Source organism: Neoarius graeffei, chromosome 24 (genome assembly GCF_027579695.1).
Source record: "Neoarius graeffei isolate fNeoGra1 chromosome 24, fNeoGra1.pri, whole genome shotgun sequence".
NCBI lineage: Eukaryota > Metazoa > Chordata > Actinopteri > Siluriformes > Ariidae > Neoarius > Neoarius graeffei.
Window position 1 is genome coordinate 27,271,783 of NC_083592.1, and position 24,855 is coordinate 27,296,637.

Genomic DNA, 24,855 nt, shown 5'->3' on the forward strand with positions numbered 1-24,855 from the left:
TTATTTACAGTTTACAGTGTCCCAACTTTTTTGGAATTGGGGTTCTATCTATCTATCTATCTATCTATCTATCTATCTATCTATCTATCTATCTATCTATCTATCTATCTATCTATCTATCTATCTATCTATCTATCTGTCTATCTATCTATCTATCTATCTATCAAGTTAAACCACAACATTAAAAGTTTCCTTTCATAACAGTTAACCAGAATATTAACCATGGTTTTAAATGCTTCATTGTAAATGATGAAAGTAAACTTTGCCTGTTCACAAAGGCAATCATATGGAGGTGAGCAGACCAGAACAAACCCTGGCCACTTTGCTAGAGAAGGCCTTCAAGGTCAAAGAGGATGTGGTCAAAAGCCTGCATGCCACCCAGGGATCTGTTTTGATGGAGGCATCTGCAAGGAAACTTCTCGAAAACCACATACACATCATCACAAATATTGTCAAACAGCTCAGCAAGGACATTCAGGTATACCATATCTACTGACAGTTAAAGTAGAATTTGAGTCTGTACTCACTTTCTTATGAACTAATGAAGAAATGGGACATTTGCCAAATGGAAGAGAACATGGCTTAGGTCACATTGCTACAATTTCTCACTCCAGTTGTGATTTAGCAAAGAAAAATTTGAAAATGCATAAAAGTAGATTAAGTACATAAATCAGTGTTTATGTGTCGTTGGTTGCAAAAGGGGTGAGATTGCTTTCAAACCAATTTATTTAGCAAAGTGATAGTTCTCACAAATTATAGTTAGTTAGGTACTACTCGTACTTGTGTAATAACAACTCAACTGTTACTCTTAGGTGCTGGAGGCTCAGATTGTTCAGAGGGACAGTATAGCATCAGGGACAACTTTTGCGGTTCAAAGCCTGGATCACAAGAACTTGGCTGTGGTTGGAGATCTTCGGGGTAGAGTTGCCAGGTATCAATAAAAAATTTAAAAAGCAATATATCAATGTTAACAGTCATGTACAATACACACATATGCTATATGGCCTAAAGTATGTGGACAGCTGACCGTTACAGCCATGTGTGCTTGTTGAAGATCCCATTCCAAAACATTAACATAGAGTTGGTCCCTGCTTTGTTTCTATAACAGCCTCCAAAGTGCTAGAAAGGTTGTTCATTAGAATTTCGAGCTTGACCATGAGGATTCGTGCCTATTCAGCTGCAAGAGCGTTAGTGAAGTCGGGCACTGATATCAAGCAAGAAGCCTTGAGGTGTAGTCGGCATTCTAGTTCATCCCAAAGGTGTTCAGCGGGGTTGCGGTCAGGGCTCAGTTCCAGCCATTCAAGTTCTTCTACTCCAACCTTGGCAAATCATGTCTTCATGGGCCTTGCTTTGTGCACAGGAGCACTGTCATGCTGGAGCAGGTTTGAGCTAGACCCATTAGTTCCAGTAAGGAGAAATCTTAAAACTACAGCATACATACAAAGACATTCTTGACAATTGTGTGCTTCCAATTTTTTGGCAACACTTTGGAGAAGAATCACATATGGGGGTGATGGTCAGGTGTCCACTCATTTTTGGCCATATAATATCTCATCTCATCTCATTATCTCTAGCCACTTTATCCTTCTACAGGGTCGCAGGCAAGCTGGAGCCTATCCCAGCTGACTACGGGCGAAAGGCGGGGTACACCCTGGACAAGTCGCCAGGTCATCACAGGGCTGACACATAGACACAGACAACCATTCACACTCACATTCACACCTACGGTCAATTTAGAGCCACCAGTTAGCCTAACCTGCATGTCTTTGGACTGTGGGGGAAACCGGAGCACCCGGAGGAAACCCATGCAGACATGGGGAGAACATGCAAACTCCACACAGAAAGGCCCTCGCCGGCCCCGGGGCTCGAACCCAGGACCTTCTTGCTGTGAGGCGACAGCGCTAACCACTACACCACCGTGCTGCCCCGCCATATAATATATGTGTACAAAAGTCCCTATTTGTCTACACCTCTCTCAGACTACTAAGGAACAGTTGTGAAAGCAAATTGCAATATAATACAAAAAAAAATCGACTGAGAAGCAAAGTGCTTATCTTCGATTGTATGAAGAAGAATTTTCTTGTCCTGTTTCTCTGTAAATTTTGTGCATTTGGCAGCGGTTATCTCCTATAATAGACATTTAAAACCTTCATAAACAGCTTGATGGGGCACTGAAAGAAAATTCTAGAAGCCCTGTGGTCAAAAGGCTTGATGGTTTGAAATGCAAGTATATTTTGCTGCTCGGGCGGCACGGTGGTGTAGTGGTTAGCGCTGTTGCCTCACAGCAAGAAGGTCCGGGTTCAAGCCCAGTGGCCGGCGAGGGCCTTTCTGTGAGGAATTTGCATGTTCTCCCTGTGTCCGTGTGGGTTTCCTCCGGGTGCTCCGGTTTCCCCCACAGTCCAAAGACATGCAGGTTAGGTTAACTGGTGACTCTAAATTGACCGTAGGTGTGAATGTGAGTGTGAATGGTTGTCTGTGTCTATGTGTCAGCCCTGTGATGACCTGGCGACTTGTCCAGGGTGTACCCTGCCTTTTGCCCGTAGTCAGGTGGGACAGGCTCCAGCTTGCCTGCGACCCTGTAGAACAGGATAAAGCGGCTACAGATAATGAGATGAGATTTTACCACTCACCTGAGATGCTTCATCAGTTCTACTGAATGTTGGGAAAATGTAATCACTGTGTGTAATTCACACCTGTGACATTCTGTGATGTAATGACCTCAAGGTTTAAAAGTGTGAACTTGCATGAAAACACTGATTCACAACTACTATGAGAAATTTGTTATGAGCACCTGACCAGGAGGGAAGAAGGAACATGAGCAGGACTGAAGGAACTGGACTACTACCAGGCTGTGTAAGGGATCCATGAACCTTCAGAATAGGAGGAATTACAGTGGTGCTTGAAAGTTTGTGAACCCTTTAGAATTTTCTATATTTCTGCATAAATATATGACCTAAAACATCATCAGATTTTCACACAAGTCCTAAAAGTAGATAAAGAGAACCCAGTTAAACAAATAAGACAAAAATATTATACTTGGTTATTTATTTATTGAGGAAAATTATCTAATATTACATATCTGTGAATGGCAAAAGTATATGAACCTTTGCTTTCAGTATCTGGTGTGACCCCCTTGTGCAGCAATAACTGCAACTAAACGTTTCCGGTAACTGTTGATCAGTCCTGCACACCGGCTTGGAGGAATTTTAGCCCATTCCTCCATACAGTACAGCTTCAACTCTGGGATGTTGGTGGGTTTCCTCACATGAACTGCTCGCTTCAGGTCCTTCCACAACATTTCGATTGGATTAAGGTCAGGACTTTGACTTGGCCATTCCAAAACATTCACTTTATTCTTCTTTAACCATTCTTTGGTAGAACGACTTGTGTGCTTAGGGTCGTTGTCTTGCTGCATGACCCACCTTCTCTTGAGATTCAGTTCATGGACAGATGTCCTGACATTTTCCTTTAGAATTCGCTGGTATAATTCAGAATTCATTGTTCCATCAATAATGGCAAGCCGTCCTGGCCCAGATGCAGCAAAACAGGCCCAAACCATGATACTACCACCACCATGTTTCACAGATGGGATAAGGTTCTTATGCTGGCAGACATCCCAACCTGCAGAAACTCATTTCAGGGAGGTGTCGTCCCCCCCGGCTGATGGGGAAAAAAGTCCCCCCCCCCCAATAAATAAATAAATAAATAAATAAATAAAGATGCACATAACAGGGGGGTGATGTAGCTTCAACAAATTTTTATTAACTGCTAGCATGTTACAGAGCAAGCCATATAAAACAACACTTATGATATTTCCTTTCATTTTTGCTTTTACATGAATAGAACACAACTTTTTCAGTAACTATTTACATAGGTTGGACATAGCCAAAACGTAGGCCTACTTCCATGTCTTTTCCATGTTAGGATCCAATTTCCTTTCATATCTTCACATGAATAGAACACTGTTTTTTAGCCTAAATGTAGGCCTATTCCTTTTCATGTGACTTTTGCAGGATTTCATTGTATTTTGACGCTGCTTGGTGAGACATCTGACACCTGAATTCAGTTTTGATGTGAGTGGAATGCAGTGTTTTCCTTCCTCCAAACATAACACTTCTCATTTAAACCAAAAAGTTCTATTTTGGTCTCATCCGTCCACAAAACATTTTTCCAATAGCCTTCTGGCTTGTCCACATGATCTTTAGCAAACTGCAGATGAGCAGCAATGTTCTTTTTAGAGAGCGGTGGCTTTCTCCTTGCAACTCTGCCATGCACACCATTGTTGGTCAGTGTTCTCCTGATGGTGGACTCATGAACATTAACATTAGCCAATGTGAGAGAGGCCTTCAGTTGCTTAGAAGTTACCCTGGTGTCCTTTGTGACCTCGCCGACTGTTACACGCCTTGCTCTTGGAGTGATCTTTGTTGGTCGACCACTCCTGAGGAGGGTAACAATGGTCTTGAATTTCCTCCATTTGTACACAATCTGTCTGACTGTGGATTGGTGGAGTCCAAACTCTTTAGAGATGGTTTTGTAACCTTTTCCAGCCTGATAAGCATCAACAACGCTTTTTCTGAGGTCCTCAGAAATCTCCTTTGTTCATGCCATGATACACTTCCACAAACGTGCTGTGAAGATCAGACTTTGATAGATCCCTGTTCTTTAAATAAAACAGGGTGCCCACTCACACCTGATTGTCATCCCATTGATTGAAAACACCTGACTCTAATTTCACCTTCAAATTAACTGCTAATCCTAGAGGTTCACATACTTTTGCCACTCACAGATATGTAATATTGATCCTTTTCCTCAATAAATAAATGACCAAGTACAATATTTTTGTTTCATTTGTTTAACTGAGTTCTCTTTATCTATTTTTAGGACTTGTGTGAAAATCTGATGATGTTTTAGGTCACATTTATGCAGAAATATAGAAAATTCTAAAGGGTTCGCGAACTTTCAAGCACCACTGTATATCTAAGCAATTGACAAATATGTCCCATCAGTCATCAGTTATCCAGGTGGTGCAATAGGCTAGGCGAGTGGAGAACTGGAAGCTGCCATTTCCATACCTAAAAGACTTTGAAGCGCTTTGTACAAAATCAAATTTCCAGAAAAAGTGTGGGAGGAGTCTATATAGTGTCAAATGTGCTTTCCTGGATGAAACATGAAAAACTTAAAAGTATGCCCAAGCAATGAGGCACAAGTGCCATGCTAGGACGACCATCTACATGGAAAATCCTAAAAGTGTGTGGGAAATGCTGGAATGAAGGATAGCACAGAGGCATTACTCATGGAAGCAAAAGTACAAGCACTTAACCTAAGATCAATCGAAGCAGCAGTGTAATATATCTGACAAGAACTATGGTGCAGTGTGTGCACCTTAAGATAACCTCTGAGATAATTCAGTACATAGCAGCAGGACTTCATGATCCATGCAGGAACTGCACACTTTATCTGTACAATTTAAGTGGCAGGGATTGTATACAGGAACCTCTATAAGCAAGCAATGCATTGATTTCAGCTATAGACCAGTTACAGGCAGTTATTCAAATGAATCTGACATTGATAAAGACAGTCATTTTAAATATCATGGAAAGATGGGGGAGATTTTCCTTGTCTCTGAAATAAGGAATCCACACTACGCACAGATATGACATTTTCCTCTGTGCTGCAGTTCTTATAGTCCACCAAAAACAATGCATAAGATTCTCACAATATTTAAAGGCCCGGTCACACAGCGCTTTACGGCTTTATCACGGCCAAAACCCGTCAAAAAGTGCTCTCCCGTGAAGCAGACGATGTTGTTCGTGTTGATGTCGAAGTTAAGACGTGTTACAGTCGATATACAGACGTGACAGGACGCAGGGGAAAATCGGAACGGCGTCGGACGCGGTAAAAAGTTTTGGACTGCTCAAAACTTTAGACCGCGGACAACCACGGCCGGCACACGTGGTAAAGACGTGCAACACACGTGAAAAACACGTGATAATCAGTGTCCCGGCCGTTATTAAAACTTGGGGAGACGTGGTAAGACGCGAAAGTTTGGCGGTCTATCACGGGCAGAGCACGGTCATCGGACGGGTGTTACGCGTTGGTATCACGGGATATAGCGTGTGTTTAGCGGCTTATCACTGAGAAATGGATTTTTCCGCGTACATAGCACTGTCTAAGCCCGTTAAACGACGTCTCAAACAAGTTCTAAATTCGATTGATCACTGTCTAATCACTTCTGCATCACTTCTGATTTGCGGCATGTATAAATACCGTAATTTTCTGAGACCTCGGCACTTGCAGTCTAGATGTCAAGGGGTGAACATGAACCCTCAACGCTGTGATGTCCTCATCTTAATGCTCCAGCACCAACAGAACCAACTGATACAGGCTCAACATATCCTTGCTGAGAGAAGAAGAAGAAGAAGGAGGAGGAGGAGGAGGGTGGTACGGAACATCTGGGTGCGTGGCTGGACTTGGTTAGCTGTGCTTAGGCAGTGCTGCAGCAGTGAAACAGCCGCCGACGGCCATACCCCGTACAAAGCACGGCAAAGCCAAAATTGACCAAAAATTAGCACTTACGACCACGTCCACCAGATTTTTGTATCTTTTTGTACGCGATATAGACGCGGAGTGCTGTGTGACCGCCCCTTAATGTAGTACAGGTAGTCGTCGACTTACGACCTATGCGACTTACGACCGATCAACTTTACGACCGTCTGGTTATGACTGGCAAGTGTTTCCCAGCTGAGCTAGCTGAGCGTACGACAGTTTCCGCCCCAACTCCCAACAGCGCTTCTCGCTGCGTACAATGGTTTCCGCCCCAGCTCCAGGCACATGCGTAGTCTCTCTCGCGCACCCTCGCACACTCCGTCATACAGTTTCCACCCCAGCTCCAGGCACATGCGTAGTCTCTCTCGCGCACCCTCGCGCACTCCGTCATACAGTTTCCACCCCAGCTCCAGGCACATGCGCAGTCTCTCTCGCGCACCCTCGCACACTCCGTCATACAGTTTCCACCCCAGCTCCAGGCACATGCGCAGTCTCTCTCGCGCACCCTCGCGCACTCCGTCATACAGTTTCCACCCCAGCTCCTGGTTTATGAAACGAGCAAATGCTCCCGCCAGCCCGAGTGCTGCAACAGCTGATGATGACGTAGACGACCCACAGCCAAGCACCAGTGATGCCAGCGGTCACTAAATTTTGTATTTTGCTATGTTTTACATTTGTATTTTGGTATGTTTCAAACTAAAATGTTTTCTATTTTTCACACCTGTATTTCGTATTTTTTGTTTTGCACATATTAAACAAATTGTACTGTACGCAGTGTAGTATGCAGTGTTTGACTTAAACTAAATAATGAGCCAAGGTAATGAAATAAGAAAATGTTGATAAAATAAGACTTTAAGATGATTACAATATCATTACACATCACAATATACTTACGTTCATTTAACATAGGCCGACTTACGACCAGATCAGTCAGTCGTAACCAAACGCAGTCGTAAGTCGACGACTACCTGTACTTTGCCTTAATTACTGATATGAAGGATGAGTCTACACCATGGTTGGGACACCAGTCCATTGCAGGGCACATGCTGGCATATTTTTGGACAATGAGAGGAAACCTGTTAAGGGTACAGAGATAAAAGCTACACAGAGAGTAGCTTGAGCTCAGCATAAAATCAAAGCTGGTGGAGCTGAGAGTTCGCAACACTATCTCTGCCATCATGCAGCATAAATATGGATATATTTGTGTTTATTTGCTCTGCCTGTTCTTTGTCCTCTGATTTATTTGAGTTTATTGGACTGGTTTATTTGAGTATTTCAGAAACTGCTGATCTCCTGGCGTTTTCACACACAACGGTCTCTAGAGTTTATACAGAATGGTGTGAAAAACAAAAAACATTGAATGAGCGAAAGTTCTGTGGGTGGAAACAAACGCCTTGTTGATAAGAGAGGTCAGAGGAAAATGGCCAGATTGGTTTGAGCTGCCAGGAAGTGGCTCATAGCAACTCTTTACAACTGTGGTGAGCAGAAAAGCATCTCGGCATGCAACAGCAGAAGAGCATATTGGGTTCCACTCCTGCAGCCAAGAACAAGTTACTATTAACATGGCTCTGTGTGTGTGTGTGTGTGTGTGTGTGTGTGTGTGTGTGTGTGTGTGTGTGTGTGTGTGTGTGTGTTTGCTCTGCTTGTTCTTTGTCCCAGATATACTAGTGCATCTCAAACAATTAGAATATCAGGAAAAAGTTGACTATTTTCCATCAGTTGTTTAAGAAAGTGAATATTTCATATATTCTCGACTCATTACACACAAACTAAAATGTTCAAACATTTTCCTCTCTTAATTTTGATAATTATGGCCCACAGTGCAAAAAAGCTCAAAATATTATAGTATTTCATTTTAAGTTTGAGTAAAGCAGTATAAATACCATGTATCTCTCGGTCTAGTTCAGTACACACAACCACAATCATGGGGAAGACTGCTGACTTGGCAAGTGTCCAGAAGATGATCACTGACACCCTCCACAAGCAGGGGAAGCCACAGAAGGTCATTGCTGAAAAGGCTGGTTAGAAAAGGTGCACAGACAACGGCGATGACTGCACCCTTGAGAGGATTGTCAAGAAAAGTCAATTCAAGAACTTGGGAGAGCTTCACAAGAAGTGGACTGAAGCTGGTGTCAGTGCAGAAAGAGCCACCACACACAGACGTCTTCAGAAAAGGGGCTATAACTGTCTCATTCCTAATATCAAACCACTCCTGAACCAGAGATGATGTCAGAAGCGTCTTACCTGGACTAAGGAGAGAAAGAACTGAACTGTTGCTCAGTGGTCCAAAGTCCTCTTTTCAGATGAAAGTAAATTTTGCATTTCATTTAGAAATCAAGGTCCTAGAGTCTGGAGGAAGAGTGGAGAAGCACAGAATCCAAGGTGTTTGAAGTCCAGTGTGAAGTTTCCGCAGTCTGTGATGATTTGGGGTGCCCTGTCATCTGCTGGTGTTGGTCCACTGTGTTTTATTAAGTCCAAAGTCAATGCAGTCATCTTCCAGGAGATTTTAGAGCACTTCATGCTTCCATCTGCTGACAAACTTTATGGAGATGCCGATTTCCTTTTCCAGCAGGGCTTAGCACCTGCCCACAGTGCCTAAACTACCACCAAATGGTTTGCTGACCATGATATTACTGTGTTTGACTGGCCAACCAACTCTCCTGACCTCAACCCCATAGCTACATGTACATTTCAAAGAGAAACTGGAGAAGGTACTGGCATTTCCTAACTAACTATGTGCTTGGGAAGGTTTTTTTTCTTTGTTCTTTTTCTTTTTCTTACACATATGGTGATTTGAGGGTGTTTCTTCATGCAAATGAGTGTGGCCATGCACAAACACATCAGTTTAGAATGTGTGGGATTTATCTATGTCTATTGCTTGCAGGTGTGCATACACAATTGTGATAAATACCAATTTGCTTGTGTGTATGGACGGGTCTTATACACAAATTTAGTACTTGTTTTATGCACACTTTGAAAAATGAAACCCTTTGTCTCTTGAACCATTAATCTAAGGCTGTTTTTGCGCTACTAGGTGTGATGCCACCATAGCCAAGCTGTCTGCAGATGCCAGGGCTGGAGGACAGGAAATCCTGAAGCTCCAGAAGGAAGTCACTGAGATGCATTCTGCAATTGAGCTCAGGCTCAGAGACCTGGAGCTCAAGGTTAGACATTATGAATTCATATGAAAATGCATTATTTTAAAATGTATTACAAAAATTTTGATGAAGTTCAGGATACCGTACTTTGAAACCTTGCCTTGTGTAAGAAGCCAGGATGAGAAACACAGCAGTAAATGCAGTCAGTCTTCCTAAAGGTGTGTAAAACCTTACTAGCTAAGTGTACTTTTCCCATGATTTGATACCATGCATCAAAATATCTGTAATGCATCATCATCCTCATCATCATCAAAACAAAGGAGAGAGCTTGCACAGGCTTAGACTTACCAATCAACATTTAATTCAATTTGGGGGGAAAATAGCAGTATGAATGGGCTGCATGATAAAAGAGAGACTACAAAAGGCAACACTGGAAATTTGCTACTGAAACTACAGTCTGAATTATGCATTCTGAACAGACTAGAGAAAAATATTTTTGGCTATGCATTGTGACTAGTGCTACTCTTCTGAAAACTGATCTTCTTCTTCTTCGTCTTTTGGTTGCTCCCGATTAGGGGTCGCCACAGCAGATCTTTCGTCTCCATTGCTCCCTGTCTTCCACATCCTTCTCTACCACACCTGCCACTTTCATGTTTTCTCTCACCACATCCATGTATCTCCTCTTTGGCCTTCCTTGTTTTCGTTTGCCTGGAAGCTCCATCCTCAACATTCTCCTTCCCACATGCTCTGCATCTCTTCTCAGAATGTGCCCATACCATCTCAGTGTCATCTCAGAAAACCCTAACTGAAAACCTGTGGTCTAAACTGAAGATGATGTCCACACATACAAATTTAAGCCTGTAATATATTACAACCCAATTCCAAAAAAAATTGGGACACTATGTAAAACATAAATAAAAATTATTTTGAAGCACAAAATACAACCACAGAGACCCTGGACCATCAAGCAAAACTTCAACAATTAGTGTCCTTGGTTCCCAAATGCTTACTGAGTGTTGTTAAAATAAAAGGTGGTGTAACACAGTCGTAAACATGCAAATGTCCCAATATTTTTGGAATGTATTGCGGGCATCAAATTCAGAAAGAGTTTATATTTACAAAAAAAACAAGAAAGTTGGTCAGTTTGAACATCAAATATCTTGTCTGTATATTGTATTGAAATGAATATAAGTCAGAAAGGATTTGCAAATCATTGCATTCTGTTTTTATTTATGTTTTACACAGCATCCCAATTTTTTTCAATCAGGGTTGTATTTTCTCATATTGCTTGGGGTGGGGGAAGGGATAGTGAAGGGTGCCAATAGTTCTGGTTGACAGTATGTTAAAGAATATGTGAAATAGAAACCCTGCAGCCTAAAACACATCTGTTCATCACAGAGTCGTTTCTATACACAGTCCCCTCCAAAAGTATTGGAATGGCAAGGCCAATTACACTGAAGACATTTTCTTGTGAGCTCAAAAGATGAATATGAGACGATAGATCAGAATTTCAGTGTTCATTTCCTGATGTTTACAGATGTGTTAAACAGTTTAAAACATGGTATCTTTGGTGGCAGACCACTCAAATTTTAAGTGAAAAGTGGGCCAGAAATAGGCAAAAGTATTGGAACAGATAGCCTTACAGTAAATTAAAAGTAAATAACACTTAATATTTGGTTGCATATCTCTTGCTTGCAATTATTGTATCAAGACAGTGATCCACTAACATCAAACTGTTGATGTCTTTCCAGGCTTGTACTATAGCTTCTTTCAGTTGTTGTTTGTTTTGGGGGTGTTCTCCCTTCAGTCTCCTCTTCAGGAGGTAAATTCAGGCTCAACTGGGTTAATGTCTGGTGATTGACTTGGCCAGTCTAAAACCTTCCACTTTTTTCCCTGATGAACTCCTTTGTTGTGTTGGCAGCGTGTTTTGGGTCATTGTCTTGCTACATGATGGCGTTCCTCTGAGTTGGATTGGATGCATTTCTCTGTAAATTAGCAGATAGAAGGTTTCTGTAGATTTCTGAATTAATTCTTTTGCTACCATCATGAATTACATCATCAATAAAGATTAGTGAGTCCATTCCAGAAGCAGCAATACAAGCCTAAGCAGTGACACTACCTCCATCATGCTTGAGTGATGAGCTTATATGTTTTGGATCATGAACTGATCCTTTATTTCTGCACAAATTGGCTTTTCCATCACTTTGGTAGAAGTTAATCTTGTTTGTGGCTCATCTATGTATTTCTTTGCAAATTCCAGTCTGGGGGCGGCACGATGGTGTAGTGGTTAGCACTGTCACCTCACAGCAAGAAGGTCCTGGGTTTGAGCCCAGCGGCCGGCGAGGGCCTTTCTGTGTGCAGTTTGCATGTTCTCCCTGTGTGGCAGGGGCGCAGATAGGATTTTTGAACTGGGGGGGGGACTGAGCTGTCAGCAAATGATTCCATTTTGTGTACAGTGGTGCTTGCAAGTTTGTGAACCCTTTAGAATTTTCTATATTTCTGCATAAATATGACCTAAAACATCATCAGATTTTCACACAAGTCCTAAAAGTAGATAAAGAGAACCCAGTTAAACAAAGGAGACAAAAATATTATACTTGGTCATTTATTTATTGAAGAAAATGATCCAATATTACATATCTGTGAGTGGCAAAAGTATGTGAACCTCTAGGATTAGCAGTTAATTTGAAGGTGAAATTAGAGTTAGGTGTTTCCAATCAATGGGATGACAATCAGGTGTGAGTGGGCACCCTGTTTTATTTAAAGAACAGGGATCTATCAAAGTCTGATCTTCACAACACGTGTTTGTGGAAGTGTATCATGGCATGAACAAAGGAGATTTCTGAGGACCTCAGAAAAGGCATTGCTGTTGCTCATCAGGCTGGAAAAGGTTACAGAACCATCTCTAAAGAGTTTGGACTCCACCAATCCACAGTCAGACAGATTGTGTACAAATGGAGGAAATTCAACACCATTGTTACCCTCCCCAGGAGTGGTCGACCAACAAAGATCACTCCAAGAGCAAGGCGTGTAATAGTCGGCAAGGTCACTAAGGACCCCAGGGTAACTTCTAAGCAACTGAAGGCCTCTCTCACATTGGCTAATGTTAATGTTCATGAGTCCACCATCAGGAGAACACTGAACAACAATGGTGTACATGGCAGGGTTGCAAGGAGAAAGCCACTGCTCTCCCAAAAGAACACTGCTGCTCGTCTGCAGTTTGCTAAAGATCACGTGGACAAGCCAGAAGGCTATTGGAAAAATGTTTTGTGGACGGATGAGACCAAAATAGAACTTTTTGGTTTAAATGAGAAGCATTATGTTTGGAGAAGGAAAAGACTGCATTCCAGCATAAGAACCTTATCTCAACTGTGAAACATGGTGGTGGTAGTATCATGGTTTGGGCCTGTTTTGCTGCATCTGGGCCAGGACGGCTTGCCATCATTGATGGAACAATGAATTCTGAATTATACCAGCCAATTCTAAAGGAAAATGTCAGGACATCTGTCCATGAACTGAATCTCAAGAGAAGGTGGGTCATGCAGCAAAACAACGACCCTAAGCACACAAGTCATTCTACTAAAGAATGGTTAAAGAAGAATAAAGTTAATGTTTTGGAATGGCCAAGTTAAAGTCCTGACCTTAATCCAATTGAAATGTTGTGGAAGGACCTGAAGCAAGCAGTTCATGTGAGGAAACCTACCAACATCCCAGAGTTGAAGCTGTTCTGTATGGAGGAATGGGCTAAAATTCCTCTAAGCCGGTGTGCAGGACTGATCAACAGTTACCGGAAATGTTTACTTTCAGTTATTGCTGCACAAGGGGGTCACACCAGATACTGAAAGCAAAGGTTCACATACTTTTGCCACTCACAGATATGTAATATTGGATCATTTTCCTCAATAAATAAATGACCAAGTATAATATTTTTGTCTCATTTGTTTAACTGGGTTCTCTTTATCTACTTTTAGGACTTGTGTGAAAATCTGATGTTGTTTTAGGTCATATTTATGCAGAAATATAGAAAATTCTAAAGGGTTCACAAACTTTCAAGCACCACTGTATATATATATATATATATATATATATATATATATATATATATATATATATATACACACTACCGTTCAAAAGTTTGGGGTCACTTTGAAATGTCCTTATTTTTGAAAGAAAAGCACTGTTCTTTTCAATGAAGATCACTTTAAACTAATCAGAAATACACTCTATACATTGCTAATGTGGTAAATGACTATTCTAGCTGCAAATGTCTGGTTTTTGGTGCAATATCTCCATAGGTGTATAGAGGCCCATTTCCAGCAACTCTCACTCCAGTGTTCTAATGGTACAATGTGTTTGCTCATTGCCTCAGAAGGCTAATGGATGATTAGAAAACCCTTGTACAATCATGTTAGCACAGCTGAAAACAGTTGAGCTCTTTAGAGAAGCTATAAAACTGACCTTCCTTTGAGCAGATTGAGTTTCTGGAGCATCACATTTGTGGGGTCGATTAAATGCTCAAAATGGCCAGAAAAATGTCTTGACTATATTTTCTATTCATTTTACAACTTATGGTGGTAAATAAAAGTGTGACTTTTCATGGAAAACACAAAATTGTCTGGGTGACCCCAAACTTTTGAACGGTAGTGTGTATACATATTATTTCACCTCCATCACTGCCATCACCAGGAACTACCTGCAGGCCAGGACAATGATAACATTTTAACATAGCCTATGGAAATCCAAAGTTTACACATTATCATCACGCACAGAAATTGCAAAACTGCAAAACTAGTTTTAAAACCGCTAAGTTCCAACTGTTAAACATAGCGAGAGGCTGGGCTACGTGTGTGTGTGTGTAAAGTGTAAACCAGTGCATCCTGACTTTCTAACTATGCCTGTGTATTGCGTGAGCGGCAGTCAGTCAACAACTCTTCGCAAAGTTTCCTTATGAAACAATATGCTCGCTGAAATTATGGCAGGGAACTCCAGATTAAACATTAAAACTGCCTTCTGAGCACTGTATCTACAGGCTACCACCGAAAGAAGGAGGCTACCAGAAAGGCTTCTCTACTCTGTACGATTTTACTTTCACTACGACATTACTTTGAACAGACTATCAAAAAATTGCAAGGTGATATGATAAAGTAAGGCACAGTTTACTTACAGTCTTTTTTTTTTTTTTTGAAAAAACGATGCAATCGTTTTCTGCCTTTTGGCACCCTTCATCATGCCGTTTTGGGGTCCTGAACTAGGAGGAGCTGTCCCCGATATGCCTGTCAAACTTGTTGTGGGTAACCATAGCAACCAAGCTCGAGCTCGCAACCTGTGCAGTCTGCGCAGTTGCAACTATGTATGTACTGCTGTGCACCTCAATAAACCGAATGGTAATTAGTCTTTTGATTTTTCTGTGAGCTTTGCCTTATGCAAAGAAAGACAGCATAGACGTTTTTTCCTCCCTATAAGTGGGGGGGACCGAACGAGGTGAATTTAAATCTGGGTGGGACGAATCCCCCCTGTCCCCCCCTCTATCTGCGCCCGTGCCGTGTGGGTTTCCTCCAGATGCTCTGGTTTCCCCCACAGTCCAAAGACATGCAGGTTAGGCTAATTGGTGGCTCTAAATTGACCGTGAGTGTGAATGGTTGTCTCTGTGTCGGCCTGGCGACTTGTCCAGGGTATACTCCACTTTTCGCCCATAGTCAGCTGGGATAGGCGCCAGCTTGCCTGCGACCCTGTAGAACAGGATAAGTGGCAACAGATAATGGATGGATTCCAGTCTGGCTTTCTGAATTTTACTGCTGATAACTGGATTGCCTTTTGTGGTATGGTTTCCAGATTTCTGCTCTTGAAGTCTTCTTTGAACACTGGATTGTGATTACTTCACCCCTGCCCTGTGGAGTTGGTGATGATGATGGCACTGTTTTGTTATCTTTTTCACAGCTTTCACAATGATTCTTTCATCAACTGTTGTTGTTTTCCTCCTGGTTGTTAGTACACCAGTGGTGTCTTTCTTTTTCAGGACATTCCACATTGTTGTATTGGCAAAGCCCAATGCTTGTGCATGAATAATGATTTTCATTCTTTTCTCGGCTTAAAGATGGATTGCTTTTCTCCCACAGACAGCTCTCTGATTTTCATGTTCATTTGTCCTTTTGATAAACAACTGCAGTCTGCGCAGGTGAAACCAAAGGCTCAGACCAAAAGAAAATATTCAGAGCTATTGATTGTTTAAACAGTCAGTCTAACAGGGTACATCTGGGCAACAACAAACAGCTGTCAGTCACATGTTCCAATATTTTTTATTCACTTGACAAATGGTTCAAACAAAAGGTGCCATTTTCTAAATTGTTTAACACATCTCGAAGTAAATATCAGGAAATGAAATTCTGATCTATCGTCTCATATTCATCTTTTGATCTCAAAACCAAATGTCTTCTTCATATAGTGAAACCAGAACAATTAGACTTGCTGTTCGAATACTTTTCAGAGGGAACTGTGTATATATACAATCCAGCACCCTAACAAAGCTCCCTGGTGGCTCGTGGTCTCTATACGGCTGCTTACAGTATACTGCATCTAGATTTTGGCACATATTTTTGACCTGAGTGAGTTATTAAACTGCCTCAACCCTAAGACATGCTATAACTCAGTTCTGTTGGAGAACTGCTCTGTTCGCATTGTCCTTTTGAAAAGCTCAGCTGATGTATTGGATGCAGTGATTAGTGAACACTAAATCACTATGATGTAAATACAGGGTTAGTCAAAATTATGTGAACACAAATGATAGAAACCATTTATTCACAAAACATACATCATATGTGCAAGATGATTTACAGGACGGTCTCAACCTGTTTGAGGAACAGTACCATTTAAAGCCCGGACACATGTTTCACGGTCACGGCGCACCACACATTCAGGAGCAAAATAATCCATTAGTGTTAACATAATTTTGACTAACCCTGTACATTAAATCAAGGAAGAGCACTGCCAAGGTACCATAAAGGTAACTTAAAATGAAAGGGAAGCAAATCAGTGAAAGCCAGAAACAACCACATAAAATGTCTAAACAGACAAAGCAACAGAGCTGTACATACCAACACCATCCCTGGAAAGATATGTAATTCAGTTCCAAGTGGATTGATGAGCTCGATTTGTTTAGTTAGATCTTTCAGTGGACAGCACAGTGGTGTAGTGGTTAACACTGTCGCCTCACAGCAAGAAGGTCCTGGGTTCGAGCCCAGCGGCTGGCGAGGGCCTTTCTGTGCGGAGTTTGCATGTTCTCCCTGTGTCCGCATGGGTTTCCTCCGGGTGCTCCGGTTTCCCCCACAGTCCAAAGACATGCAGGTTAGGCTAATTAGTGGCTCTAAATTGACCGTAGGTGTGAATGCGAGTGTGATGCCCTGGCGATTTGTCCAGGGTGTACCCCGCCTCTTGCCTATAATCAGCTGGGATAGGCTCCAGCTTGCCTGTGACCCTGTAGAATAAGATAAGCAGCTATAGATGATGGATGGATGGATCTTTCAATGATGGACTCAGTGACCTCTACTAGAGGGATGCGCAAGACTGGTTTTAATCCCACTGCCAAAACAATTCCAACCAATGTCACATTCCCGTAGATCCTCTTGATGGATCCAATCCAATTATTATTTTTGTTTGTGCTTGCTCGGAATATTTTCTATTTTTTTTCTAATATAAACTAAATTACTAAAGATAAACTGTATTAGTCATTTAAACCACAGTGATACTAACCTGGATAAACAAGAATGAATGCTGTAAACCAGTCACATTGCATCATGTGAGAACCCAATATGCTCCCACATTAATCAACATGACGTTTCTTTATCACGCAAGCTTTATCTCTGACAGCCCATTACCACTCGCATGAGAGTAAAAACTTCCCAATTTCACAACTTCTTGAACAGATATGGATCCCTGTCCTGATGCACGCTTCTAACTGCTACAGGGCCAGAAGCTTTAAACTCCAAAAATATTGCACTTTAGAGCCATGTTTCTCAGCTGGTGGGTTGCAATGTTGCGAAATACAAATGATAAAACATGACAAAAAGGAAGACAGTGGAAAATATGACAGTAAAACAAATAATTGTTTCAAAAAAGTAAAAAAAGAAAAGAAAAGGAATGCTCAAAAAAGGAACAATGAAAAATGTGGTCATGTCACATTGTGTGTGCAACAAAATTCTGCCAGTTTTGGTGCTAATTCATCTGTAAACATTTGATGCTCACATTGATAAGCACAGTGAATTCCCTTTTCCTGTAAAAGGCTTAGAAAAACTGTAGCTCATTGGTGTGTGTGTGTGTGTGTGTGTGTGTGTGAGCCAATGATCACATTGAGTTGGAACAAATCGCTGGTTTATTAATCAGGAATATAACAACTGGGTGAGCTAAGCTAACATTCAGTGAGTTTACTTGTATAACCGAACTAAAGAGTCCTTCAGCACGTTGCGTGACCTTGCTACAAAACACACATATGGGAATGGTGGCTCTATAAATGGCTCTATACAGTGGTGGTTGAAAGTTTGTGAACCCTTTAGAATTTTCTATATTTCTGCATAAATATGACCTAAAACATCATCAGATTTTCACACAAGTCCTAAAAGTAGATAAAGAGAACCCAGTTAAACAAATGAGACAAAAATATTATACTTGGTCATTTATTTATCAAGGAAAATGATCCAATATTACATATCTGTGAGTGGCAAAAGTATGTGAACCTCTAGGATTAGAAGTTAATTTGAAGGTGAAATTAGAGTCAGGTGTTTTCAATCAATGGGATGACAATCAGGTGTGAGTGGGCACCCTGTTTTATTTAAAGAACAGGGATCTATCAAAGTCTGATCTTCACAACACATGTTTGTGGAAGTGTATCATGGCACGAACAAAGGAGATTTCTGAGGGCCTCAGAAAAAGCGTTGTTGATGCTCATCAGGCTGGAAAAGGTTACAAAATCATCTCTAAAGAGTTTGGACTCCACCAATCCACAGTCAGACAGATTGTGTACAAATGGAGGAAATTCAAGACCATTGTTACCCTCCCCAGGAGTGGTCGACCAACAAAGATCACTCCAAGAGCAAGGCGTGTAATAGTTGGTGAGGTCACAAAGGACCCCAGGGTAACTTCTAAGCAACTGAAGACCTCTCTCACATTGGCTAATGTTAATGTTCATGAGTCCACCATCAGGAGAACACTGAACAACAATGGTGTGCATGGCAGGGTTGCAAGGAGAAAGCCACTACTCTCCAAAAAGAACATTGCTGCTCGTCTGCAGATTGCTAAAGATCATGTGGACAAGCCAGAGGGCTATTGGAAAAATGTTTTGTGGATGGATGAGACCAAAATAGAACTTTTTGGTTTAAATGAGAAGCGTTATGTTTGGAGAAAGGAAAACACTGCATTCCAGCATAAGAACCTTATCCCATCTGTGAAACGTGGTGGTGGTAGTATCATGGTTTGGGCCTGTTTTGCTGCATCTGGGCCAGGATGGCTTGCCATCATTGATGGAACAATGAATTCTGAATTATACCAGCGAATTCTAAAGGAAAATGTCAGGACATCTGTCCATGAACTGAATCTCAAGAGAAGGTGGGTCATGCAGCAAGTCAACGACCCTAAGCACACAAGTCGTTCTACCAAAGAATGGTTAAAGAAGAATAAAGTTAATGTTTTGGAATGGCCAAGTCAAAGTCCTGACCTTAATCCAATCGAAATGTTGTGGAAGGACCTGAAGCGAGCAGTTCATGTGAGGAAACCCACCAACATCCCAGAGTTGAAGCTGCTCTGTACGGAGGAATGGGCTAAAATTCCTCCAAGCCGGTGTGCAGGACTGATCAACAGTTACCAGAAACGTTTAGTTGCAGTTATTGCTGCACAAGGGGGTCACACCAGATACTGAAAGCAAAGGTTCACATACTTTTGCCACTCGCAGATATGTAATATTGGATCATTTTCCTCAATAAATAAATGATCAATTATAATATGTATGTCTCATTTGTTTAACTGGGTTCTCTTTATCTACTTTTAGGACTTGTGTGAAAATCTGATGATGTTTTAGGTCATATTTATGCAGAAATATAGAAAATTCTAAAGGGTTCACAAACTTTCAAGCACCACTGTAAATGTTGATATTCTTGGCATTGGGCAAATATCAACATTACAGAACATTTCTATCTTACCATGTTGTTTTACAATTTTTATTTTATTTTTTATTTTTTTGAGGGGGGGGGCACAGTGAAATTCTTTCTGTGCATTTAACCCATCTGGGGATGTGAGCACATACTCAGAACAGTGGGCAGCTGTGCTGCAGTACCCAGGGAGTAGCGAGGGGTTAGGTGCCTTGCTCATGGGCATTTCAACCATTCCTACTGGTCCAGGGAATTGAACCAGCAACCTCTTGGTCCCAAAGCCCCGTCTCTTACATTTAGGCCATGGCTCAGCACCCCTCAATAATTAAAACTATATAAAAACCCCTCAGTAAACTTCAAATAATTATATTCTTGGTTAAATCTAAGACCATCTAACAGCAAATAAAGTTGGATGAATGGATCACTTTAACAGGTAGGCTTATTCATAATACTATCACCATAATTGCATAAGTGAAAGAACTTATCCAGGAAATATCCAGCATACATTACATCTTGATATACTGGTAGCTGATTACTTAAACCACATTATACACAGAATAGAGGAGGGGGGTTGTTTGTTTGTTTGTCTGTTTGTTTGTTTTTTGCAAATGGCAATCTATAGATTTACTGCATATATTTTGGGTTTGGTCTGGTGATGCGGTCTGACCGTGATCTATATTGTGCACTGCTGTTCTCAGTGAGGAAGTGTGCTGTGGGTGTTGGCCAGAGAAGGGATATGTGTTGTGATTGCATGCTATTTGGCTCTGGTACTTGTGGTATGGGGGAACACGGACCATTATGGAGGGTTCGGTGTTCTGGGATTCTGAATCCTCTGTATGGTACTGTGGTTGTGGTGGCTCTGCAACAGGAAGGATGTGGCGGTGATTCTTCCTGTATGTCTTCCTGTTGGAGTGGATGATATAGAAGCATGGCTCCTTGCTCATCTCCTTCACAGTCCAAAGTTGGTCGTGTCCTTTGGTGGTCTGCATTTGAACCACTTGTCCCTCTGCTAAAGGCTGTAGTGAGTGACTCGACTTGTCGTCGTGGTGCTTTAGAGTAAGCCTTCTGTTGAAGAGTTGGGTGTAGACTTGCTGGGCGCTCTTCACGGCTGGTTCCAGAAGTTTGGTACTCACAGGAATGACTATGCATGTCTGTTGTGACATCAGACATTCAGCAGGGGAGCCTAATGTTGGCTCAGAGGGAATGTTCCTGAAGTTCAGGAGATTGAGAAAACTATCAGTTCCATCTCTGAGATTTCTCCATCAGCTGCTTGGCACGCCAGCCCTGCAATGACCTGGCGACTTGTCCAGGGTGTATCCCGCCTCTCGACCATAGTCAGCTGGGATAGGCTCCAGCTTGCCCACAACCCTGCACAGGATAAGCGGTTACAAATAATGGATGGATAGTCACTTGTTTGAAAATCTCCAGTGACATTACATTGCATTTTGCTCCTGTGTCGACTTTTATTTCAGTGGGCTTGCCATTCATGTGTATTTGTGACAAATCCTTTGTCTTTCTCGTTTGCTTGAGAATTGACACAATCGACACAATTGTCAGCTTCAACACAATCCACATAAAATGTTTCATCTTCGCATGTTGTGGGCCAATCCACTGCCACTTCCTGCACAGACTGTCTGGGAGTCTTTCTGTTAGAATTACTTTGGCCTTGTGGTTTAAACTTGCAGCAATTTTGTAGTGATTTTTTGCAATTATGTCATCTTTGTCCAAACGCTGGTCACTTCCTGTTTAGCTACAAGACTACTTTCACATTTACTGGAGTTTGTGATGGTCGGAGAAAATGATCAGGGTTTTGACTGTTGCTGTCTGTTTGAAACTGGCCTTACTGCATTAACACTGGTGGCTCGTGTGGTCAACGTCTTGCTAATTTATTCCATCATCTCATGAATGCGGCAGATTGAAATGGCTTTGTCAAGCATTCACTTGCTTAATCTCTCAACAGAGATTTTCTTAAAGAGCCACTAGTGATGCCACACACGATCCGTTCGCAGATAAGCTCATCAATCAAATATCCAAAATGGCAACTTTTAGCCTTGATCCTTAATTCACTAATGAATGATTCAATGCGTTCACTTTGTGTCTGATTTCTCTGATGAAACTTGTGTCTTTCCATCGTTCTGTTGCTTTGGGGATTGCAGATTTTGTGAAACTTCCTCTTCAGGCATTCCAGATCCTCTCTGTACTCCACTGGGGCAGTTATTGCTCTGTCTGCTCTAGGCCCATGCACTTCAGCTGCATAGACAAATGAACGCTCCCATTCAGCAGCTTCTGGTCCTGCAATGTTGAGGAAAATATAAGCTCTTGCCTTCACAGACTTGTAGTATGCTGCAGTGATAAAAATGACACTACGCGGAGGAGAGTACAAGATATACGGGACATAAAGCAGTAGAAGGTAACACACATTAAGGCAAGTGACTATTGTGCACTCAACCTAACTGAATCAACAGATGTATCCGATCAGGGCATCATGATTTGAGAAATTTGTCAACATGAAATCACACCCTCAGGTTTCCAGGGCCTGGTCTTCCCAGGCAGTGGGAAGACCAGACCCTTGAGGTGAACTGGGTGGCACAGATCTCCATTTCTATAGCCCTCAGCCTCTTGCCTATTACATAACTAGAGTTACAGTGGGGGCCAGTCCTCTGCTAACCATGACAGTTTGACTCCCTACTCACGTCTGTATTGCCTTGCCAGATGGCAGTAGGTATCATTTTTATGATGGTCTTTGGTATTTAACGGTTGTACATATTTCATATTAGTAACCATCCATCCATCCACCATCTGTAACCACTTATCCTGTGCAGCCTATCCCAGCTGACTACGGGTGAAAGGCGGGGTACACCCTGGACAAGTCACCAGATAATCACAGGGCTGACACCTAGAGACAAACAACCATTCACACTCACATTCACACCTACGGTCAATTTAGAGCCACCAGTTAGCCTAACCTGCATGTCTTTGGACTGTGGGGGAAACTGGAGCACCCGGAGGAAACCCACGCAGACACGGGGAGAACATGCAAACTCCACACAGAAAGGTCCCCGTCGGCCGCTGGGCTCAAACCTAGAATCTTCTTGCTGTGAGGCAACAGTGTTAACCACTACACCACAGTGCTGCCCCTTCATATTAGTATAGAATTTGTAATTCAATATTTTGGTCAGGGCGGCACGGTGGTGTAGTGGTTAGCGCTGTCGCCTCACAGCAAGAAGGTCTGGGTTCGAGCCCTGTGGCCGATGAGGGCCTTTCTGTGTGGAGTTTGCATGTTCTCCCCTTGTCCGCGTGGGTTTCCTCCAGGTGCTCCGGTTTCCCCCACAGTCCAAAGACATGCAGGTTAGGTTAACTGGTGACTCTAAGGCTACGTTTACATTACGTCGAATCAGCGGATCATCAGATTAACGTTCTTAAAACGATTCGCGTTTACACTAAAACCATTAGCCGTGCACACAGCAACGCCAATACGCGGATACGCTCGGCTCCGCAGGCATCCTGCGCTCCAAATCACTCCGCCCTGAACAGCGAGTGCCCTCTGGAGTGTGCGCACTCCGGCCCTGCGCAGCTCACACAGCGCGCGAGTGAAGTGCACAAGCCACGATTTGGGACTGAGCCGCTGTGTGTGTGATCCCAGCGCATATCACTTACCACTTGCAAGTGGAAAGATGGCAAGCCTAAAGACAATCATAACTACACAATGGGCAGTATTTGCATCAGTATTTGCAGTATTTTCATACTTTTATACTCTTTAATGAAAGGTGATACAAGGCGGAAGTCCGCGCCGTTTTTCAGCAGTCGCGTCACATGACCAACGCCAGCGAATCAGGAAGGTGGATGTCACAGTGACGTTGTCCAATGAGACGCCAGCTGGAGCTCAGCACAGCGTATCCGCGTATTTTGAATGTTTACACAGCACCGGAGCAGACACGATCTGGATTGAATACGTGGACGCTGGCGGATTCCCGTTTCCAGGCGTTTCCAGGCGGTTTAATGTAAACGGACAGTGCATCCGCGAAGAAAACGAGACAGATACGGTCTAGTGTAAACGTAGCCTAAATTGACCGTAGGTGTGAATGTGAGTGTGAATGGTTGTCTGTGTCTATGTGTCAGCCCTGTGATGACCTGGCGACTTGTCCAGGGTGTACCCCGCCTTTCGCCCGTAGTCAGCTGGGATAGGCTCCAGCTTGCCTGCGACCCTGTAGAACAGGATAAAGCGGCTAGAGATAATGAGATGAGATGAATATTTTGGTCATTGTTTGTTTTACTTCTTAGGTTAGGTAATTTGCACTTAGGATTATGTGTATGCATTTATATATTGGTCCATTTTCATATTCATGTAATATTATTAACTAAATTTGCACTTAAGCATGTGCATGGCATTTTATAAACTGATATTTTCCATTGTAAATACTTATGAGGTACAACCGTAACAACCCAATATGGAAGTTGATTTATTTCCTGTTATCTGAGATAGTAAATAATTATCTATTACTATAATGTATAATATTATAACATAATTGTGCAAAATTAATATGCATTTCTTTGTTTACTTCCATATGATAAACAACTTTAGTGTGATGTTGGGTCATAACTTGACATCCAACATAAAATGTGGGTTCCGAAGCAAAACCAGTTGAGAACCACTGCTTTAGAGAATAGTACTATTCATTTTCAGTGCAGAATTGTACGACAATAAAGGGAGCCACATGATGACCTTTTTTATAATCCATTCTTTTCATCCAGATTAGCCCGTCATCTCTTTTATTAGATTTCAGAGTCTTTAGAAAGGTTGGAGACATCACAGACAGAGCAGATTGCATCCCAGAAGAATACTACAGGAGGCATACAGAGAGACATCCAACAGCTTGAAATACGGTGAGGTAACTTTTTTTTTTTTTAACACACTCCAGACTTATTTGCACAATTTACAAAAATGAACATGAAGTTATGAAATTGAATTTATGAAATTATTATAGAACATTAATAACGCATGAAGATATTAATCGTACACACAGTTTTGCTTTTAATAATTTGCACCCTTAGTACTGGGTCAAGGCAATATACACACA

At 42.0% G+C, this 24,855-nt stretch overlaps 1 protein-coding gene across 1 annotated transcript in view; it reads left to right on the forward strand.

Annotated features, from left to right (window-relative positions):
• Positions 1-286: 286 nt before the first annotated feature.
• Positions 287-24,855, forward strand: part of fam81b (family with sequence similarity 81 member B) — a 42,072-nt gene continuing 17,503 nt past the window's right edge. Inside the window, exons 1-4 of the mRNA XM_060907818.1 lie at positions 287-478; positions 813-931; positions 9,581-9,710; positions 24,555-24,661. Coding sequence (XP_060763801.1) covers positions 287-478; positions 813-931; positions 9,581-9,710; positions 24,555-24,661 — 548 coding nt within the window. The remainder of the gene's footprint in view (positions 479-812; positions 932-9,580; positions 9,711-24,554; positions 24,662-24,855) is intronic.